This window comes from Taudactylus pleione, unplaced genomic scaffold (genome assembly GCF_031769625.1).
Source record: "Taudactylus pleione unplaced genomic scaffold, aTauple2 ptg000203l, whole genome shotgun sequence".
NCBI classification, from domain to species: domain Eukaryota; kingdom Metazoa; phylum Chordata; class Amphibia; order Anura; family Myobatrachidae; genus Taudactylus; species Taudactylus pleione.
In genome coordinates, this window is record NW_028284605.1 from 3430393 (window position 1) to 3452500 (window position 22108).

At 41.7% G+C, this 22108-nt stretch overlaps 1 protein-coding gene across 4 annotated transcripts in view; it reads left to right on the plus strand.

Annotated features, from left to right (window-relative positions):
* Positions 1-2666: 2666 nt before the first annotated feature.
* ANKRD13B (ankyrin repeat domain 13B) overlaps positions 2667-22108 on the plus strand; it is a 249230-nt gene continuing 229788 nt past the window's right edge. For all 4 annotated transcript variants that reach the window (XM_088477768.1, XM_088477769.1, XM_088477771.1 and 1 more), the window contains exon 1: positions 2667-3204. In XM_088477768.1, the coding sequence (XP_088333894.1) occupies positions 3103-3204 (102 nt within the window). In that variant the 5' untranslated portion in view covers positions 2667-3102. The remainder of the gene's footprint in view (positions 3205-22108) is intronic.

Genomic DNA, 22108 nt, shown 5'->3' on the forward strand with positions numbered 1-22108 from the left:
GTATCCTTGAAAACGGGTAATAAAGACCCGAAACGTTGGAGTTGAAAAGCTGGCTATTTGATTTATTTTACCTTTATTTGATTTATTTTGGTGACAAGTCCATGGAGTGCCGCTCGATGTTGGAATATTTATATATATATATATATATATATATATATTGTCGAAACCGGATAATTGGCTGAGACGGAATCTGTTAATATTAAAATCTGCACTACGCCATTTTAGCGAATCTCACACATTATAAGTACATACGGCGATGCTATTATTTAGCGTCGTGCGATTCCTACGCAATAGAACAATGTTAAAAGTCCTCATTATATACAGTAAATACATACATTTACTAAAACATATAATATGACCAATCCTGCAAAACACGTACCACGGTGTACTTCACAAACACGTAGACGCACAACGCTAACTAGCGGCTTTTCTTACTATCCTTACACTTACACACTGCACACTTACATAAAAAGGTTCCCTAGCATTAAGGTCTATATCCAAGGTTTTATTCATTATTAAGTATGTAATGAAGCGACTGTATTTTAAGATCTCAGGTTTAGTACATGATAAACAGACCGTGTTTGGTGCTATTCTAAATCACTGTTTATTTGCAGACTTCCGGTTCCATTTTGGTGGGGAAATCGCAACATGTGTCTGCAAATTATGGATCATAGAGAGTTAGGCATTAAAATGTACTCTGTAATGCAGCCAGTTTAGACTTGTTATTCAGCGGTTAAATGGACACAAAGAGCTGTTGGAGGCTGGACTGTGATTTTACAAACTGACCTATGAACTGTATTGTAACAGAAGAACCAGGAAGAAGAACCAATGAGATTATGCCAACTTCTTTTATTGTATTGCCTATCTCTGTAAGGTTACATATACGGACGCTCTATTTCCAGTAGTTAGTCTGCTTGTTCTTTCTTCTGACGCAGGCTTCACCTTTGATGCCTGAAATCCGGATCCAGAGCGCCTGCGTATGTATCGACTGTACCTTGTGATTGTATAATTTGTTTGCGCTAATTATATTTAGATCACAGCGTGTAACTATCTGCTTTTTGGTGGATAATATCTTTTTGTGCTTTGGAAACACAATCAAAGTCTGAAGAGCAATTGTTTCCATACACTGGACTGTTGTTTGGATTCCGAATCATAATGATGACTCCACTATTTGTCACACGTCACAATCGATGTCAGGAAAATGGTGTGCTTGCACGATTCAACTCTTCATCGCATCTGCTCTTCTGTAATATTTCTGAGTACACACCTGGCACACACACCATGCATTTTCAGTTCTATTATCACAATATGCTGAACCCGTTCGAATGAGATGCCAAGTGAAGCCGAATGTTCGCGTAAAGTTAAACTTCTGTCATTTCGCAACATCTCCGCAACTCTGGCAATGTTGACATCTGTAACCGCGGCAGAGGTCTCCCAGAACACACTTCGTCATTCACTCGCATATTACCCTCATTGAAGTGCTTCCACCACCGAAATACTGCAGCACGGCTAATTGTTTCTCGCTGTATGCTTGCCGTAACATTTCATGAGTTTCATTTCTGCTTTTTCCAAGTTTAACACAAAATTCAATCACACATCTCTGATGTAATCTCACAGACACGTCTTCCTCATCCGCCATGACGTAACGTACGAAGATATTTCACTCGCTGTGACCAAACAAAGAAGACTATGGCAGTCCAACCGCAGGCTCAGACACATCGATGTATGAGCTTCACAGTAATCAGCTGAGCATAGCGTTAACATGTCTACCTATGGGACAGAAAAACAGAGGCAGTTTCTTTACTTTTCAATCAGCCCTCGTTGTTTTTTTCTGAATAGAATGGTCCTGGAGCTGACTGGCACTTCCACACAACATGGCCAAATGGAATTGTACAGAAAGATTTTAGACAGCAGTCTGTGACTCTGGTTAGCTGGCTGTCTTGATAACCCCAGGTGATAACTGTTTTTTTACAGTACATGTTGAGTTATCCAACTGGGCACATTTACATTATTGGGTGGGATGTATTAACACTTAATTGCGATGTACGATCCCATGCAGCGCTATGCGGGTGGGGGAGGGGGGTCCCGGCATATCGGGCAGTCTGCCACCTGTTCGCACTGTGTGTGGGGACCGCCCGATATGTCGGCCGTCGGATCCCCCGTCGTGTTGCATGGTGCATATCACACCGTATATGGGCGCCTTTAGGGAATATTAATTAAAAATTACAACATGCCCGTCACCCTGTTTTTGCCACAGTAAGTGCAATAACAAAGGGAATGTAATAATGCATTTTAACAATTAACAATATTGTAAATAGCAACAATAATGCAATCAAGAATAATGAAAATATCTTTACTATAAGGCAAAGACTGCAATATTAAGATAAGTCATTATTTGCCACTTCTATTACCCCTGAACCCCTTCTTTTGTATTTATGTATAAATGACATATAATAAATATGCACTGTACTGTATGTGTACAAGATAAATGTATGTGTCTCATGTAACAAGAGCAGCTGACACAGCTGCTTGTCTGTCTGACAGGCTGTGTTAGTGACCATGCATGCACAGCTATGTACTGTATGAGCAGCCGCACCTGCTAGAGGAGAAGTGAAATAGGAACTACATCCCCCATGATGCAAATGGGGCTCTGCCTGTCACTGGCAGCAGCACTCTGCACAATGCACAGACGGCAGCAGCAGAGCTGAGACAGCGCTGCCAGGGAGGAGTCCTGAGCCCACCAGGAGCCCCTGGCATTGCCTCACCCTCTCCTAGCTGTCCTTCTTTCTCCCTGCCTGCTACTGATCCGGAGATCCCCTGCCAGCCATGCCCATAAGTCTGAGCTGCTGCCGGCTGCAGTGAGGAAGAGAACTGCCAGCAAGTGCTGCTGCTGCTGCTGTGTCCGGGGCTCAGGATCTGCTGCTGCTGCTCTACCCATCCTTGTGCGGGAACAGCACACACATACCCAAGCACATAGACCTGCACCCACATCTTTCCCTAGGATCCCAGTCTATTCCACAGCCTCCCACGCTGCCTTTTCCACCACACGGTTCTGCATGGTGATTCTGGAAGGAAGGGTGGGCAATCCAGCATGAGACGAGGATGATGCCAGCAAGGAAAGGTCCGGAGAGCAGATACCCCCTGCACTATCTGGTTTGGCACAATAAATACCGGGAGCTAGAGAAGGAGATCCCGGAGAAGCAGGTGGGTTTTATTTCATTTTTATCCCCGTTTGCAGGTTCATTGACTACTCCGTGGCTGGAAATGCTGCTGTCTGGGCACAGGAGGGGGTATGGGTGGCTGGCAGAGGATATTGTCATTAACAGGCATGTGATCTGGTAAATAATGACAGGTGACATAAAGAACTCTACAGACTGTGGTCATTGTGCTAGAGGAGTGTGAGGGTCAATTTTCTCCATGGGCAAAGATCGTGTTTATGGCTTATTAGCTCACAGCGTTATAGACTTACTGTATTGTTTTTTCATTTTTAACATTGCATATGCCATGTCATGTCAGTACTGTACACTAGTCATGTACATTTATATTAAAAATAGAAGTAGGAAATAAGTAAGCCCGTTGTAAAGGGAAAATAAATGTGGTAAATGATGTATATACTATATAGAAAACGAGCTTAGGCATAAAAAAGTGTACTGGGGCACATTGACACTACAATCTATCTATCTAAATATCTATCTATCTATCTATCTATCTATCTATCTATCTATCTATCTATCTATCAATAATATATATATATATATATATGTATATATATATATATATATATATATATATATATATAAACATATGTGAATATCTACCTGTGTGTGTATATATATATATATATATATATATATATATATATACTGTATATATATATATATATATATATATATATATACATACATAAAGAAAGTAATGTGGTTGTGTACGGATTGTGAAGCTTAGAGGGAGGAGCAGACTATACAGTATGTATGTGTAAGTAGTGGAGTGCACATACGTACATGCTATAACATTAGAGGGAAGGTTTAGTGAAATTGTCTATTGCTAGAATCACATCGCTGCCTTATCTCCTTGTCAGAGCTTTGCATGTGACTACAGCAATTAGTCACATTATTCCATTCCATCCTCTTCCAATATTTACACTATTATATTCCGAGAATTCCTGGGTAGTTTAGGAGCCTTCTGGTTTATTGCCAAAAACAATAAGACATTAAAGTAGTAAGAGTGTTGATTTTCATATCATTTTCTGATGTCTTCTAAGGTGTTGATATATTATCTTCATACTTTGGTATCACACTTGACACCAGAGTAGTTGGCCATACCATGTGCTGCTTATCAGTATGTTCGTAGGCGTGTGATAAAGTACAGTGCCAGTGTAAAATGGTTTACATGAGCCTGCAAATTACCATGATAACATGACTCCTGTCTCTTAATATTGTGCTGTTTTCACTCTTTATAGTTTTACCTCCACTTCAATCCATTGTGATTTATAAACGGCGAAAGCAATATGGGCAATGTATAGATTCAATTCAGTTTAATTGTTTATTTTCACTACAAAAACATCAAATGTGAATGATGGGAAATGACAAACAGTCCAACAAGAAATCCAATAGTAACACGTTACAAACAATTCACTGTAAATTGAATCTGAAAAAAATAAAAGACGTAAAGAAACTACTCCTATACCTACTTGTGCATGTTTTAATACTCTTTATGCTGGCCACACACATAGCGATATTTTACCCGATCTGGCCGATTCTGACACATTGGAACGACAGATTGTGTAAAATATGGCCAAATCCAGAGTAAATCGTGAGTCCCCACTCACGATCACGATGCGATGCGCTTCCCCGCTGGTCACACATCGCATCGTCAGATCTGCCGTGCAGTAGGACAGATCTCACAATCTAGGACACGATGCTCGGTGAAAGTCTGAATGCAGGAGCGATCGTATGAAGATTGGACACCAAATTGTGTACAGATCGTGTGCAGAGCTGCCGGGGAGAGTTTCAAGGGAAATCGTACACATCGGCTCATCTTGAGCACATCGCTATGTGTGTGGCCAGCTTTAGTCGCCTATTTGATGGTAAAAGCTCAAAACGATTCTGACAAGGATGACTACTGTCTGTGATCATTTTATTTGTCTTTGCCATATTCCTTTTTACATAAATATTTTCTAAACGAGGTTGTGATTTACCAATCACCCGCTCTGCTGCTTTGACTACTCTATCAATAGGCCTACGTTCTACCTGGGAGCAATTTCCATATTATGCCAAAATATAATACATACGTGTACACTCAATAACTAATAACACACCTATAAACATTTATGAAAACATTTCTTTGTAAGTTTGCAGCACGCAGCCTACGTAGACAGAAAAGGTGATGCTGGGCCATTCCCACTAGAGTTGTGAGAAGTCCAAGGGACCCATTTATCAATGTATATTTGAGGTATAATCCCGGAAAACACATGCAGGAACGGTGACTGCGTCCCTGCATGACCCGGATGATGCATCCCGGCGCTATGATCGCATATTGCAGTGCAATCATGGGCGGTAATGTCATTCCCAGATCGCATTGCAATAGCGATCATTAATAAATGGGGGCCCAAGTGAGGTCATCTGAAACATTAACACCCAGAAACTTAAACTCATTCACCCTGTCCACTTTATGCACAGAGGGTTAAGGTCTGTTCTTTTTGACCTCCTAAAATAACTTGCTTTGTTTTCTTATTGTTAAGTGACAGATAATTTGCCTCCCCCACTTTACATGGTGCTAACCCTCAGCCCTGTACTTGTGTTCATCTCCATCGCTAGTAAAAACCCAAAACAGTGGTGTCATCTGCAAATCTTACATTCATGTTCAACCGTGAAGATGAAACACAACAATAAGTATATAGAGAATATAATAACAGGCTTAAAACACATCCCTGAGGGGCACCAGTACTAATGGTTAAGACAAGGTTTTAGCACTAATCCTAATAGACTGGGGGCGATTTGATAAACAGTCCAACAACCATTTACATATTGAAACACTATAATCTATATTAAATAATTTATTAAGCAATAATGAAGGTACAATAGTAATGAAGGCTGAGCTGTAGTCCACAAATAAGAGCCTAACATAAGAATTTATATTCTCTAAATGTGAGAAAACTTCATGGATTTCTACCAGAATGGCATCCTCTGTGGGCCTGTTAGCTTTATAAGCGAACTGAAGGAAATCAAAGCCCACCGGGATGCTACTCTTCAGATATTCCATCGCGACTCTCTCAAAACATTTCATAATCAGAGAAGTTAAAGCAATAGGGCCCACAACTACCTTATTTTTGGGAACTGTTACTATCAATGTAGTTTTAAAACATTAGTATATTGCACTAATGAAGGATTAAAAATCCTAGTTAGAACACTTGCTGATTGATCTGCACCTACACAGAGTATCCTCCCGGGAATATTATCATGACCCGGTGCTTTTCTGATATTCGTTCTACGTAAGCAAGACCTGACGCCTAGGATCTCCAGTTTTCTTAAAATTATGAATTTTTCCTGGGCTAAATCTCATTTGCTAATCTAATATTTTTCCTTAAAATAGAATGTGCTAAATGCTTCAGTATCGTTTGCCTTAAATACCCTATTCCTAAGACCTATAGATGTGTCCTCATACATCTAGCCTTGCATTGTGACTAAGACGCTTATTCCACTGAAAAAGATGCTTGCCACAATCTGAGTCGTACGGAACTTGGCACGCTGAGAAGGGCTGTTTGTCACGATCGCGGCAATAGTATATGAAGACACATCTCAAACAAAGTGGGGACATCACTATTCACTTTAATTCAGGAAACCCCAGAAAGTTTTCCGCACAGTAACATTCTTAATACAAATTGAATATACAATAATACTGAAGATGCCAAACGGTCAACATTAAACAACAGAAAATTGTTCCCAGTACGTACATTTTCGGCAGGGCTTGAGTTTAGGCATTGCTTCTTAATGCCAAATGCTCACATGATTAATTACTGATGTAACCCTTTTAAACAGCGGATGGTATTTAAGTACCAAAAACAAGGCAGAATGGCAGGATCCCGGGATTTTGACCTAAAATTGGCCGGGATTGAATCCCGGGATTGGAAGCTTCCCATCTCAGGATTCGGGATTGGACATAAATGTTTTTTTTTTTAAATGCCGGGCAGCGCTGAGCACCTCCAGCAGAGTGCTCAGACGCAGCCTGGCTCCCCCTTCCCACGGCTGTGTGCACTGCGCAGTATGACGTGATGACAGAGGTGATGCTGCGCAGCCGTGCGCCGGCTGGAACGGCCGTCCACCCACCCCTCTACAGGCTGCTGTTACAAAGCCCCGCTGCCCGGTCACTGTGGGAGCTGGGCAAGGGGCAGTTTTTTCAATCTCGAATCCCGGGATTGAAAAAACGGTCCGAGATTGGCTTTACTAGTCTGACTGACCAACTGGTGCCTCAGTCTTGCTTGAACACCAGTTCTTTTCCCCCCATTATTGCTTCATCTGCCAGGGGGGGTGACAAATCAGCACAATGAAGTATGGCACTTCTCAGGACGCTCCGAGCTGTACAGGCTGAAGATGGCACTGCAGCAGTGATACTAGCTACAGGTTGCCATTTCAGATACCCTGCCAGCCAAATGCAGGGGCCGTGGGGCAGCGACTGTGCCGCGCCCAGAGCCCTGCACCCTGTGCAAAGACACCGTTCGCCCTGGTTACGGCCCTGCAATCAGAAGTAAGTGCTATATCTTTGTCTTCCTCCTAGTAATTCCGAGGTGACAGTGAGCGCAGCATTTTCCCACACTCTAAGCCAAGAGTAATAGGGTGAGAGTTTAGCACTCTCACACGTTTTAAACGGGGCTAATGTAATAGAGTCTGCGAACAAATAACTCCCATGTTTTTAGTCTCAAAAAACTCTCACCATTTAAACTCATCCAGATGTTTTCCCATTTTGAAGATAAAACTTGATCAATGTGAGAGCTTACTGCTAAACGCTCACATTTTCTAAACTCTCACCCTATTACATTTGACCCTCTAAAGACCCCTACACACTACATGATATCATTAACAATTTGGCCAATTCCGACAAATCGTTAACAATGTGTAGTGTGTATGCAGTACATCGTGTAGTGCGCGCTCCCGTGGGGTCATCAGCCTCATCGTCTGATCTTATGTACTGCATGTAAGATCAGGCGAAGCGGCTGACGTTTCCATGCAGCGCCATGCGGGGTGGCCGGCATATCGGGCAACTCGGGCACCAGATCGCCCAGTGTGTATGATCTGCCCAATATGTCAGCCTGTCGGTGCTGGGATCATCGGTGACATTGCTGGGTACACACATCGTTTAGTGTGTACCTAGCTTAAGTGAACTCAGATGTCATATTGTGAGCTGATGTGCAAAACCCACTTGTGAGATCTGTGAGAAATATGACACCCAGCACTGATCTATATTTGTCTTGTTGGATATGTTAAGCATGTGTATGAATTATTATTGTTTTAAGACCCATTATTACTTGTATTCATTTTATTTTTTATCAAATTTACAACTGGGTCCAGGTTCCTACTATAGATATACAGAGCAAGGTAGGCTTACCAAGAGGAAAGTGAGAAGGAAGAGAGTAGATTTGAAGGATATGAACAATCGCAGAAAATAATCATTCTACAATTACAGGTTATATTGTTGGTATATTGGTCAACTGACTGGTGTTTATGCAGATGTATATTTCTCAGCTACCAAATTTTTTAAAAAGTGGCCACGTTTGTCGCTGTTTTGAAATTGTCCAACAATCACTTTTCATGTGTTATGCTGCGTATCCACTACCCGATTACGTAGAGCGATTGCACGATTACGACATCGTAATCGTGTAATCGAGCACACATCGGGGATGTAAATGTCGGAAACGACCAGCGATGCGAACTCCTGCTTGTAGTTTCACACATCAAGCATCGGCCGATCATGCCGGTCAACCTGACGATAACGTCAGGTTGAGCATGTTACGGGATGACTGATTGTGCCTACACGGAACGACTGAACGTTCAGGGTAGGCACAGCACAGACTGTGAAACGACTGCACCATTACAATGTCGTAATCGTGCAGTCGGTTCTATGTCTGCTAGTGGATGTGTCCCTTCAGATGGCATTCTCACTGTCTTTTTCTGTGTGATGTGACAAATAACGTTCATTGTGGAATTATGTTTTAAAACAGCAAAATATAAGATTTTTTTCTATGCCCATTTTATCAGTGTTTATTCTGTGAAACAAAATAAAACTAAACCTATTTGGGGACTCAATTGCTTTGAATAAAAAGTGAAAAATATATTGTATATGTTTGTGATAGTTAGGAAATTTGATATTAGATAATTATGGCATGTGTAGATAGTGTAGAACAGTGGTTCTCAAACTCGGTCTTCAGGACCCCACACAGGTCACGTTTTCCAGGTCACGGAGCAGGTGCACAGGTGTATTCATTACTCACTGACACATTTTAAAAGATCCACAGGTGCAGCTAATTATTTCACTAGTAATTATGTGAGGAGACCTGGAAAACATGCACTGTTTGGGGTCCTGAGGACAGAGGCCCTGATTCAGAGCCGGACGCTCTGACAGAGCGCTCGCTCTGAATCAGGGCCATCGTTCTTCATTTGTAGAGCGGCCTCCTGGCTGCTCATATAGCTGTGGGTGACCACCCACAGCTATAGCGAGCGGCCATGATGATGGTCGCGATGGTCAAGACCATTGCGACCATCGGGCTTGCGACGAGACCCTTGTGGTAGGGTCTCGTTGCCGCAAGTCCAGGAGTGCTGTCGGCTCTATCAGAGCCAAAAGCACTCCCACTGACATCACTTGTGATGTCAGTGGGGCCGGCCCCAGACGGTAGGCCAGCCACTCCCCCGGCATGCCCACCAAAGGGGGCGTGCTGTCACTCACAATCGACAGCACGTCCCCTTTGTAGCGAGACCCATAGCAACGGCTTGCCCGTCGCTACCCAGGTCTCACGCATGCGCACGACGGAGCCGCCTCCGTCGTGCGCATGCACACTGGGCTAACATCGACCTGCTTGCGAGCGGGTCTGAATTAGGCCCAGAGTTTGAGAACCTGTGGTGAAGAATATGCAATTATTTCTAATTATCTATCTAGCCCTCGCCTATGCTTTTCTATCGTATTGAGTTATGAGTATTATATGGATGGGCTTCATTGCTGGGAGTTATATATATAGGGGTCTATTCATAAAGAAAATGAAAACTGAATTGATACTCATCACTATATATTGCATTAGTTCAATGCGATATATAGCTTTGTTGAGTAGCAATTCATGTATACTGACCTTTTCGGCGATGCGATCCGGTATCCAGCGGTCCTGTCTTCGGCTGCGGTCCAGGGTGGGCAGCCGAGAGCCTAAGGCAGCTCCTTCCTGCGCAAGCGTTGGCAGCTGAGGTCAGTGGAGGCTGCAGTGGCTGCTGGGACATCAAGGGGGCGGAGCCAGAGCCGGGCACTGCGGGCAGAAGACAGGGAGGTAAGCAACTTCCTTGCCCACTTCGTGACGGTGTTCAGATTACGCTATCCTGAGATGGGGAATCTCAACAGAGCAGAGCAGAGCTTTCTGTCCTTTAATAAATCACACTCCCCATGCTAAAGTATGGTGATGCGATTCAGCCACGGAGGGGGGGTGCTGCTGGAGAAGTAATGAATTCCCCCACGGTAACCCTCTCTGTGAATAGCAACATGCAGAGAAAAGCCCTGTTTACCGCAGAACAGGACTTTTCTCTGCTCTATGAATAGACCCCATAGACTTCTTCTCATATCTCTTCTACACATACTTACTGACTTTTCTTTTCTCCACTCTGGGAGGAGCCTGGAGAGGAGATGATGGTGATCACTCAGAGGGCGGAGCCAAACTAATCATGTTATTAGGCCCCATCCCATTGCTGTATAATGCTGCGAGTCCATTGGGAGGGGGTCCATTGGGAGGGGGCGAGACTAACATTACGCTTCTTCTGTTGTATTGTGCTCTGTGGGTACCCTCATCTTTTGGGGGTTATATTTAACAATATCCCTAATGCATCTATCTATCTAATCTGTCTATCATATTTATGTGCCCTTCTCTAAGCTTTTCTTTGTATTACGTCATGAGTATTATGTGGGTGCCTTCATCACTGGGTAGGGAGTGTATACACCTATATCCCCAAGGCTATCCTGAATGCCCCAATCCTTAAGGAGAGCTCAGCTGTTTTACCTATTATGATATACTGCTTCTATTTATACATCCCCTGCTGTGTTTTGCATAATAATCTGTTTGTGGCCCCAGGAGGCCGGCAGCACACGCTTTGCTTTGATGGTAGAAAAGAGATTCCAGCCTGTTACTTTACAATGGAGCCGTATTCCTATAGTTAAGTTACTTCACTTTTTCAGGAAGGTTCTGTTCACTGGTCACTATGGCAACCAGAAATACAGGTTCTTGCTTAGAAGGATAATTACCTTTTTAGCACTATAATATATTTAATGCTTTGGCTAGAAAACAAAATGAAAGGAAGTAGGAGCGGAAAATGGGAATCAAATATATAAAAAATAAACAAGCCTGGTTTCATTGTAAGTGATTTCTTTTCTCCTCCCTTCTGTTGGGGCTTAAGATTCAACACTGAAAGAGATCCATTATGTGACATTGAAATATTTTATTGTAGTGCTCTGACGCTAGAACTTGCGTAGTATTACATGATCCAACTATTGGATGGTGGGTGTTGGAACAGTCATTATGATCTGTATTGAATTGCAAATGGTGCTCATTAGTCTCCTGAAGTATAAAGGGGAATCGCTAGATTAGCAGCTCCGACCATTCGAGTGAATGCCATAACCTTGCTGAAAGTGTGTAATGCTTCAAAGCCGTCACTAGTTCTAAGTGAACTTTGCAGACCAAACATCAGTGAGGTTTACTTTATATGACTGGGAAGATAGAGGATTCCTCTCTTGTTAGTTTCCGAGAAGTTGTGGCCTGGCAAGAGAACAACATATTTGTTTCCATAAATGCTTTATTTATTTTTTTTTGCATGTCTGAGATGTCCAAACTTGGAAATCAGGTTAACCCAATAAATGCCAAGAAGACAGTTTGACAACATCTATGGCATTTTCTCCTTATCCTTATTTGGTGAATAGACTTAAAATAGATTTATCCCACTGAATGTTTTCCTATGAAGACAGAATTGCTCTCTGTGTATACTTGTGAGGGCTTACGGTCTGACCCTGTAGCATGGCAGAAGATGCCATCCAGCTCTGCTTGTTATACAGCAAGGTTGGTCTATGCAGCAATACAGCCGGCTACTCTGTAAAGCCCAAGGGCAGTGGACTGATGGGCCGTGTGCTAGTAGTGGGGATTATAGATATACGTATATATGTAGTCTGCAATTCCTTTGTCCTATTAGATGTCCACACCTACAGTAATATATCCTTTTAACCCTCTTTTATTATTATTTTTTAACTTTTACTAATGTGTCTCCAAAACCCTTTGTCACCTTTTTCTTCTCTTTGAGCTTTAGTGTGTTTTATCGCATGTTTAGTATCTTTTGGACTAGCTTTATATTATTTTTATTAGCTTCGTATGTCTAGGTCTTGATTAAGACTTGATTTAGATTTTCTTGTGAGTGCATGTGAGGAAGGTGTTTCTTTTAATTTCACATCTGTATCATATGTAGTTTCAGCACTTACAATATAACATGCACCTCTTATTTTGAGACCCTATCAATATCTTTTGTGTCAGAGATTCGCAAAAATGAATTTTAATTTGATTAAAGTCGGTCTTTCTAAATCTAGAACCTTGAAATTGGTGCTGTTCTGCGTCACTGCTGTCTGTATACTAAACTACAAGGACCTACGGTCACTAGACCCCAAGTTCTCCTAAGCAGACACATTAATACTTACTGACTCGGGGGCCTATTCATCAACACTAAAATAAAGTTTTTAAGGACATTTTCCTTAAATACCGTTATTTCGGTATTCATGAACAGACTTAACACAGGAGATATCACAGATATCTCCTTGCTAAGTTCCCCTGCGTTAATTTCCACACTCCCCATACATTAGTATGGGGATGTGGAAATTGTGGTATTCATCAAATTCCGAAAATTATCAATTTTCGGAATTTGATGCAGTTACTATTCGCCACTGTGAGGTGGCGAATAGCAGAATCCACTTACCTGTATCCGCGTGTGCAGGTCCCCCGACGAGTCCCTCCGGCGCTCTGCTCCGTCCTCAGGCTCCGGAGGCTGGTCTGTCATGTGTGTCTGTCATGTGGTCTGCTGGGAAACCACATGACAGACCAGCAGGACGGAGCCGGAGGCTGCTGCGCGGACAGATAAGTCGGGGGGGGGGGAAGGTGAGCGGAGGGAGGAGGGGGGTGGGGGGGATCGGGGGGGGTACGAAACTTAACGCATCTGTAGGCAGTGCTGCGCATGCGCTGGTTTTACAGATGTAACAGTGCATGTGCAGCACTGTTTCCAGATGCGATAAGGTAGTGTAGGCAGGGAAAAGTATCTATTTCCCGAAAAGCTGTCATCGCAAAAATGACAGCTTTTCGGAATAGATACTTATGGAGAGGTGGAATGATGAATTCCACCTATAATTAGCTAGAACTCCATGAGAGTTCTAAAGCTAATTATCTCCAGAGAATTTTAATGTTTAATGAATAGGCCCCTAAATCTTCCATGCTGCTTATTCCATAGTGCAATGGTTCCCAAACTGGGTGCATGGCACCCTGGAGTGCCACGCGTTGGTGGTCCAGAACCAAATCATATTATTTATGATCGATTTGATAGGCAAAACCAGAGCTGGTGGTTTACATATCTTAAAATATGTGGACAAACAGAATTACAGTCCTGTCCATCCCCACATAACTAAACCTAAGCACAATTTACTTCATTTAAGATTTTTTTTCTGAATTACTCAATAAGAAACTTTTGGCCTAGAAGTGCAGTGCAGAAATGCTGATACCCTAGGGAGCCATGATTCATGAAAGTTTGGTGCCCACTGCCCTAGTGAATTGCTTAAGGGATGCTCCAAGCAAGCAGTCCCGTATGCCACTTCTCCTGGCTGGTATAGCACATGCCAGATTCTAGTTTCCATCAGGCAATTTAGAATATTGCATAATTATCACCTAACCTTTCATTGAGATATTTATCAATAATTTATCCTTGTACTTGTCATTTCTTGGTAGCCTCTACGTTGTTCTTTTAAAAAAACAAAAAAAACACCTTTCACCAGTTTCTAGACTGAGTAACCCATATATACACAGTCCTACTTATTAAGGATGCAATTTTTTCTCTACTTACAGAACAACTGCTCCTCTTTTCCTCCTGTTTGGTATTTTCTAAACACTGTCTACCTGATAATAACTATGACCCAGACACATGCTTATTATTGTACCATGACTCCATAATAGCTACAGTGCAAGATCAATAGTGTCCATCAGTGTGATTGAATTCAGATTATTTCCTAAGAAGCAGGTTTTTGTATACATAGCAGCTTTCTTTCCCTTTACATGCCTTATTACCTGTACATGTTCCTTGATCTTTTTTCAGCCGTCCCTCTCAGCTAGTTTTAATAACATTAATGAAACATCTGAATTCCTCACAAAAAGCTTCTGTTCTCATTGTGCCAGGATACAAGCTGGTAATGACTGCTTCCTCCCATCATACAGAAGTGTGTGTAGTGTATTATGCACACAGTCAGACAGACTAACAGATGGGCTTGGGCTAGGTATTGTAGTCTACAGGCAATTTATTTAATGGCTAAAATTAATGGACATTTCGGGCCAAATGTAATAGGGTGAGAGTTTAGAAAATGTGACAGTTTAACAGTTATCTCTCACATTGGTCCAGTTTTATCTTCAAAATGGGAAAACATCTGGATGAGAGTTTAAATCGTGAGAGTTTTTTTAGTCTAAAAACATGCAAACTCGTGTTCTCGGACTCTATTACATTGGCCAAGTTTAATAAGTGTGAGAGTTTACTGCTAAACTCTCACATTTTCTAAACTCTCACCCTATTACATTTGACCCTTCATACCCTGCAGAGCAGCATGTGCTGTAATGTTAGGTAATTGGGTATACGCAGTAATAATGCCAAAATGCACTACAAGCGCATGACACAGTCACAATACTACGGCGTTATTATAGTGTGACTGGTCTCGGGAAAATGTAAATCATGAGCCTTCCACTGTCTCACACTTGTGACTTTACAATTTTGCCAGTAGGAGTAAGCTAGTGCTACTAGTACATTCTCAACTCAGACACCCTCACTTTGGGGTCTATGTACTAAGCCTTGGAGAGATAAAGTGGATGGAGATAAAGTATCAACCAATCAGCTCCTAATTGTCGTTTTTCAAACAGCCTGTAAAATGACAGTTTGGAGCTGATTGGTTGGATCTTTATCTCTCTCTACTTTCTCTCCGCAGCTTAATAAATCTCCTCCTTTATCCTTATTCTCTACGCTGCCAGTTCTATCAGCTTTAGATACAGGGAGTTGCTATGGATTCACAGGAGTTTAACTCTTGTTTCAGTGTAGTTATGGCCTTAAAACAACAATTCTCCTGTTGCCTTTCTTTCTTGTATCCTTTGCTTGTCTGTAATAATACATGCAAGGAAAATCTTGTTTCTCCGATAATACTGACAATTGACTAATTTTGTACTGCTCAGAGGTTGAAAAGACTATGTTATGGTTTGTGATATAAGGACAATATACTGTAGTTTTTTGCATACCATGTTTGACGTGTGCTTTAATTTCGCAAGCACACACAGTAGCACATTACTGCAATAACACTTTATAATGGATTACTTAGTAACATACAAACAGCACATGTTTAGCGGGCCTGCTATCTTCACTATTTACAGTTGTAAGAGTTGCTCTTAACCATACAGTATTATAAGTACATGTCATTACACTATGATAGTCACAATCACTGCTTTTTCAAAAAACTTTTCAGCTTAGGAGGTAACCCACAAATGCCCACAGGTTCCAGATAATTGCTGACGCTACCCAGACTTCACCTAATGCACTGCTTCCTCACCGTAATGGTCATAGATAAGCCTAACAAGATTATTAGGTGAATTAGTCCACACCTGCTTAATTACCCACTACACTAATAGTTTCAATTATCTCTCAGGATAGCTATAACTCTATTTAAAGCTACATTCAAGACGCCTTACTTGCTGTATTGGTATTATTTTGTTTACAACTTGTTGATACTTTAACCAACATCATTGTAAAACATTTTACAGTTGTTTCTTTGTTTATAGTTGCACTGAGTTAGTATTTTTTATTCTTTTGAATTAATTTAGTTCCCAAAGTTCATAAGGTTAGGTATTGAGATTGCTACGTTGTACTGTGTCATCATCTACAGGTTGAGTCTCCCATATCCAAATATTCCGAAATACAGAATATTCCGAAATACGGAATAATTTTGGCATGACTGAGATAATGAAACCTTTGATTTTTGATGGTTCAATGTACACAAACTTTGTCTAAGGGACAAATTATTAAAAATACAGTATAAAATAACCTTCAGGCTGTGTGTATAAGGTGTATATGAAACATAAATGAATTTCATGTATGTACACAAACTTTGCTTAAACCACAAAATTATTGAAAATATTGTATAAAATGACCTGCAGGCTGTATGTATAAGGTATATATAACACATAAATGCATTCTGTGTGTATATTGGGGTCCTATTCCCAAGATATTTTATTATGAAATGCAAATATTCCAAAATACGGAATATTCCGTTATCCAAAATACCCCTGGTCCCAAGCATTTTGGATATGGGAGACAACCTGTATTGGATTCCACATTTCTATGAAAAACAAACATTTTGTTCTGATCTAATATAACATTTTACAGGTCAAAATTCTGTATAGTAAACGGCGATAATTATTACCTGGATGAGTACTTAACTGAACTTAAAAACACATCTATTTCAAGGTGCATTCATAGATGTGTATTTAAGTTCATTTAAGTATTCGTCCAGGTAATAATTAGCGCCGTTTACTATACAGAATTTTGACCTACGTTATGCTATGTTTGGGTGGAGCTGGTGTTTACCCCCTTTGTACAGTATAAGTGAGGCAGCTGTTTATTACCTCTTGTTGCGCAGCCAGGTGGAATATTGATTTTCTTTGCTAAGATAACATTTTGATGAATATTTAGGCAGCTGTAACACTTTTTGTGTTGTGGTTAGTAGCTAGATGTACTACGGGTGTTTAGATAAACTAACTTTGTTTTATAAAGTAAAAAATATATATTTTTCTTAATTATGCACATTATACCCAAGTTGCTAGACTAAAACAACAGCTTTCAGGTGTAACTCATTTACATTTTTTTTTAAAAATTGCAATATTATGCAAATGTACTTGCAGCGAGCTCCCTGTAATCTATTTTGTAATGTTTTGTATTCAGTATTGCTCTTTCTGTGTTCTACAACTTAGTCATACCTTTGTGTAGTGATTGACTGTTGTATGTTGAACATTCTGATAAAACATTGTGTGAGTTCCTGCACTTAGTTATACCCCTTTTATACCAGAGCTTAAACAAGGGTTATTGCAGGGTTAACCCGGGTAGCTCCTTGGTGTAAAAGGAGACAGGGTTGGATTCCCCGTTCGAGTGACACGGCAATCCAACCCAGGTAACTTGCAGGGTTTAACACGAGAATGACCCCTGAAACCCTGGAGTGTAAATGGCGCGTTCCGGGTCATGATGACCTAGAGTGCGCCGCATGCAGGCCGATGGTCCGGCTTCAGCGACGCTTGGAGATGACGTCATCTCCAAGCGTTCACTTCCACGCCGAAGAGCTGGGTCACTGCAGACCTGGCTCCCGTCTGTACGGCGCCGACTTGGGAATAACCTGGATCGGCGCCTGCTAAATTCCGGGTCTGATCCGGTTTGGAACCCTGTTCCAACCTCCGGGTCAGACCTGGAATTTAGGTATAAAAACGGTACAACATAGACTATCAATATAGGTAGATTAGCGGAAGAGTTGGTGCAGTAACCTGATTGTTTAATAACAATTTGGCTTATTAAATGGAATTGCTACTAGTTCTTTTCCAACATTTGCAGCAAAAAATGACAAACTATTCAAAATTCATTGTCACCGTTGCTCAAGACAGGTGTGAGCTGATTGCTGATTGGTCACTGGTTATTTTGCGAGTGTTACTAACACCACTTTTACAGTAAGGTACCTGGTCTAACCCGGTATATGGAACATGTTCCCAAACCGGGGCAGACCCCTTTTACACTGCGGCGCTGACCTGGAATATCCCTGGATTGGCGCGTTCACACTGCACACGGGTGCAGTGCCGGCGCTTGGAGATGACATTATCTCCTTGCGCCAGAATGCTGAGCTCCCTGTGCTGTAAACGGGTTACCCATTTACACTGAGCCTTACCCGGATCCTTCCCGGGAAAAACCCTGCACGCTAGCAGGGTTGGCTTCCCGGGAGACTGGACCTGGATGGAGCATCCCGGGTTGATGCACGTTCACGTGCAATAAGCCAGGATTTTCAGGTCAGTGGAAAAGGGTTATAACTAAGTGTATTGTATCCTTCTTTAGTAGTAAAGTAGATCAAATTCTATATCGAAGACATTTTTTGTATCCATTGCTATTAGCCTGTGCAATCTTGAAAATATCTGGCATCTATCAGCATGCAAATCTATATAAGCTTCAGCCATTACTGTAATTGTAATAAGGTATCCCAACGGTCAGGTTACTGTTTGGCAATCATTTCTGCCTTAACTCTAAACCCTTTTGTAACTGAGAAGACAGCATCACAATGCCACTTAAAATCCAGCGATTAGGAGATTGAATGATTACCTTCTACAGCAGAAACTAGGCTGCTCCCACGGCAAGTGAAAGTAAAATTCGTATTTACACATATAACAAAAACATTCAAGCTTGACTGAAGTATTTTTAGCATGTTGCTATACTAAAAGCATGATTATTATTTTTTGTACTTGCTTTCCTATTTTGCGGTCAGATTATCTGTCAATCTTTGGAAAATGATCTGAGTAAGAACAGCATATACAATGTCATGTTAGCATGACAAGAGTTGGCTTAATTTTTGGGGGTGTTGGGTCATAGTTTTTCTTTGTCAAGCCCAATGAGTGTGCATTAACACTTAACATTGTACACTTGCTGCGTAGTCTATGTGTGACTGCTGGAGACATGAATGTACCAGTCATATACTGTGCAATGAAACTTATTTATCCAAATCCCTCTACTCCTGCAACAAGGATGTGTGTAACAACTGCTCGCTTTGTCCAGAAAATAAAGCATTTCCTCTAGAACTAGTTGATGTCTTAGATAAACAGCCTCTGGAGAAATTGACACACAGAAAAACAATTTTGCATACTCTCCCAGTTTGGCAGAAAGCCTTTGAACATATTTAATCACTTCCTCTTCTGTTTTACTTATCTGCATGGTTTTGTCTTTGGAATATTTTCAGTATTTTGATCTTTTTCTTTGTTTATCTAGTTTTTATTCCTTACATTTAGTTGATGACTTATTGTAACCCTCTGAAATATTGTGATTTGTGTGAGATGTGTTTTAATTGAGTCACATTAAGCTGGGTACACACCTATACAATCATAGGGGCTTTCATCCAATATCGAGAGAACGGTCATTGGATTGTATAGGTGTGTATGCTGTCCCGATGCAGGATTGTTAGCCGATAAACGGCTTTTAACGTTCCTGCAATGGTCGGGATCGGGAGATCGCATATTATGTACGGTTTAATATTTACCGATTCGACCTCCCGATCCCATAGAAGCCCGTACACACTGTGCTATGTCTGCACAGTGTGTATGCGGCTGACAGAAGAAACACTGGGGACAGACTGCACGGCTGATCGGGACAGTTTTACCTGTTCAGCCTGCAATCGAGAAAGTGTGTACCCAGCTTTAGTGATGAATAGTATGTGTTCTGTGCATTGTTGGAGCATGCACATTTTATGTGTTATATAGGGCTTGAATCTGAGTTGCACTCTGCTAAGAGTGCTTTAGAGTCTTTTGCTGTAGTTGTGCATGTGACTATGGGCCTGATTCATTACGGATTGCAACTGCAATTGCAGCTGCGATTACGCACGCAGATCCGATGCGAAAATATGGTAATGTTTACAATCGCAGTACTGTTGTAGCCTAACATAAGGACACCCACTTCCCCTTACTCACATCCGTAATACTTAGCAAAATAGCGAAACCATCGGTAACATTGAGTACCATCGTAGCCTCACGCACAATTGCACAAGGTCAGACCCCCCCGTCACCACCCCCAAACGGTCACTTTGTGTCAATCACTCTGCGATGGGTCTGCGCAGTATGATCACAGTGTTACAATTATCACTGTTGTTAGGGTTTGTGCATGTTCCCAGATTTTATGCTCCTTAGCAGATTTTATTGTCTAAATTGACTTTTAATTAGATGTTCTTATGGCACTGTAGAGATATATTGTTACATGTGGATATCATGTATAGTCTCTATATAATTAATAGAGACTATAATCTTGTTGGAACTAATAATGGGATGTTTTTATTTAAATAATATCCAGACAGCCATCATTAATGTAAGGTGGCTGATGTTTGAGAAAAACACACTAGTTATGTGAAGTCTCCCCTGTTAATAAACAGCCGATTCTGGGCACAGTGTGTAAATATAGACCGCCGTATGCAGCGGCGACTATTGACAGCATGTAGTGTGTGAAGACCGCTTCCATCTGCCGCTACTATGCCTCGCGGCTATGTCGGGCACTGGGCATGGGTCTCACTCGAGACTCGTGCTAGTATATAGCGCATCCCTCCACCACAGCTCCCTGCTGTTACTGCAGTGAGAGTGGTCCTGCAGTCCATTCCCCGCCGCTCGAGTTTGGCTGGAGCCCTGGTATGATATCAGTGTGCGCTATGCATGACATTTGAACATAAACTGACACATTTAAATGACATGTTTGTTTCTGATTTTCACATGGAAAGACACAGTAGGTTCAAATGCCTATGCACATTTCATCGGATGTCCGGCTTCATCAGGGCAAACAGAGCCACCCAATTTAAATCCTCTGTTCCCTAGTGACCGTTGTCAGGGATTTAATTGTCAGTGAGAATTATCCCTGTTGATATATTGGGATTCTTTCGCAAGTTCCCTATAAAAGATCTTATATTTAAAATATATAATTGAATGTTCTTTTCTTAAGGTGCTATTTTTATATATGGATTTGAGACTTGGGGCCTAATTCAGACCTGCTCGCGAGCGCTCGCAAGCGGGTCGATGGTGCCCTAATGCGCATGCGCACGACGGAGGGAGCTCCGTCGTGCGCATGCGCGAGACCCGCATAGCGACAGTCAAGCTGTCGCTATGGGTCTTGCACCAAAGGGGGCGTGCTGTTTATGGTGACTGACAGCACGCCCCCTTTGGTGGGTTTGCCGGGGGCGTTGCTGCCCAGACGGAGGCGTTCCCATGGGAACGCCTTCTGTCTGGAGCCGGCCCCACTTACATCACTAGTGATGTCAGTTGGAGTGCTTTTGGCTCTGATAGAGCCAAAAGCACTCCTGGGCTTGCGGCAGCGAGACCCTACCAGGGGGTCTCGTCACAAGCCCGATGGTCGCGATGGTCTTGACCATCGCGACCATCTTTTTGGCCGCTCGCATAAGCTGTGGGTGGTCACCCACAGCTATGCGAGCGGCCAGGAGGCGCTCCATTTTTAGGTAGGAGGGCCCTGATTCAGAGCGAGCGCTCTGGTCAGAGCGTCCGGCTATGAATCAGGCCCTTGGTCCTTTGTCACATATAGATTATTTCTAAATACAAAGTAATAATGAAAATTGGTAGTACTAGTGAAAACAAAAATAAGGTTAAAAAGATACAAAGATAAGAGTAAATATAGGAATTATACCATTCAAACGGTGACTCACTACATTATATATACATATTCTAAAATCATTAAAATTAATTAAAATAGTGTATTGATGAAAGATATGTCTAAAGTTATCTGTGTTATTTGTGTTAATAAAAAGAATTAGTAATGAAATATATAGTACCGTAAAATTTGAGTGAAATAGTGATCCTCTTAATATAAACATG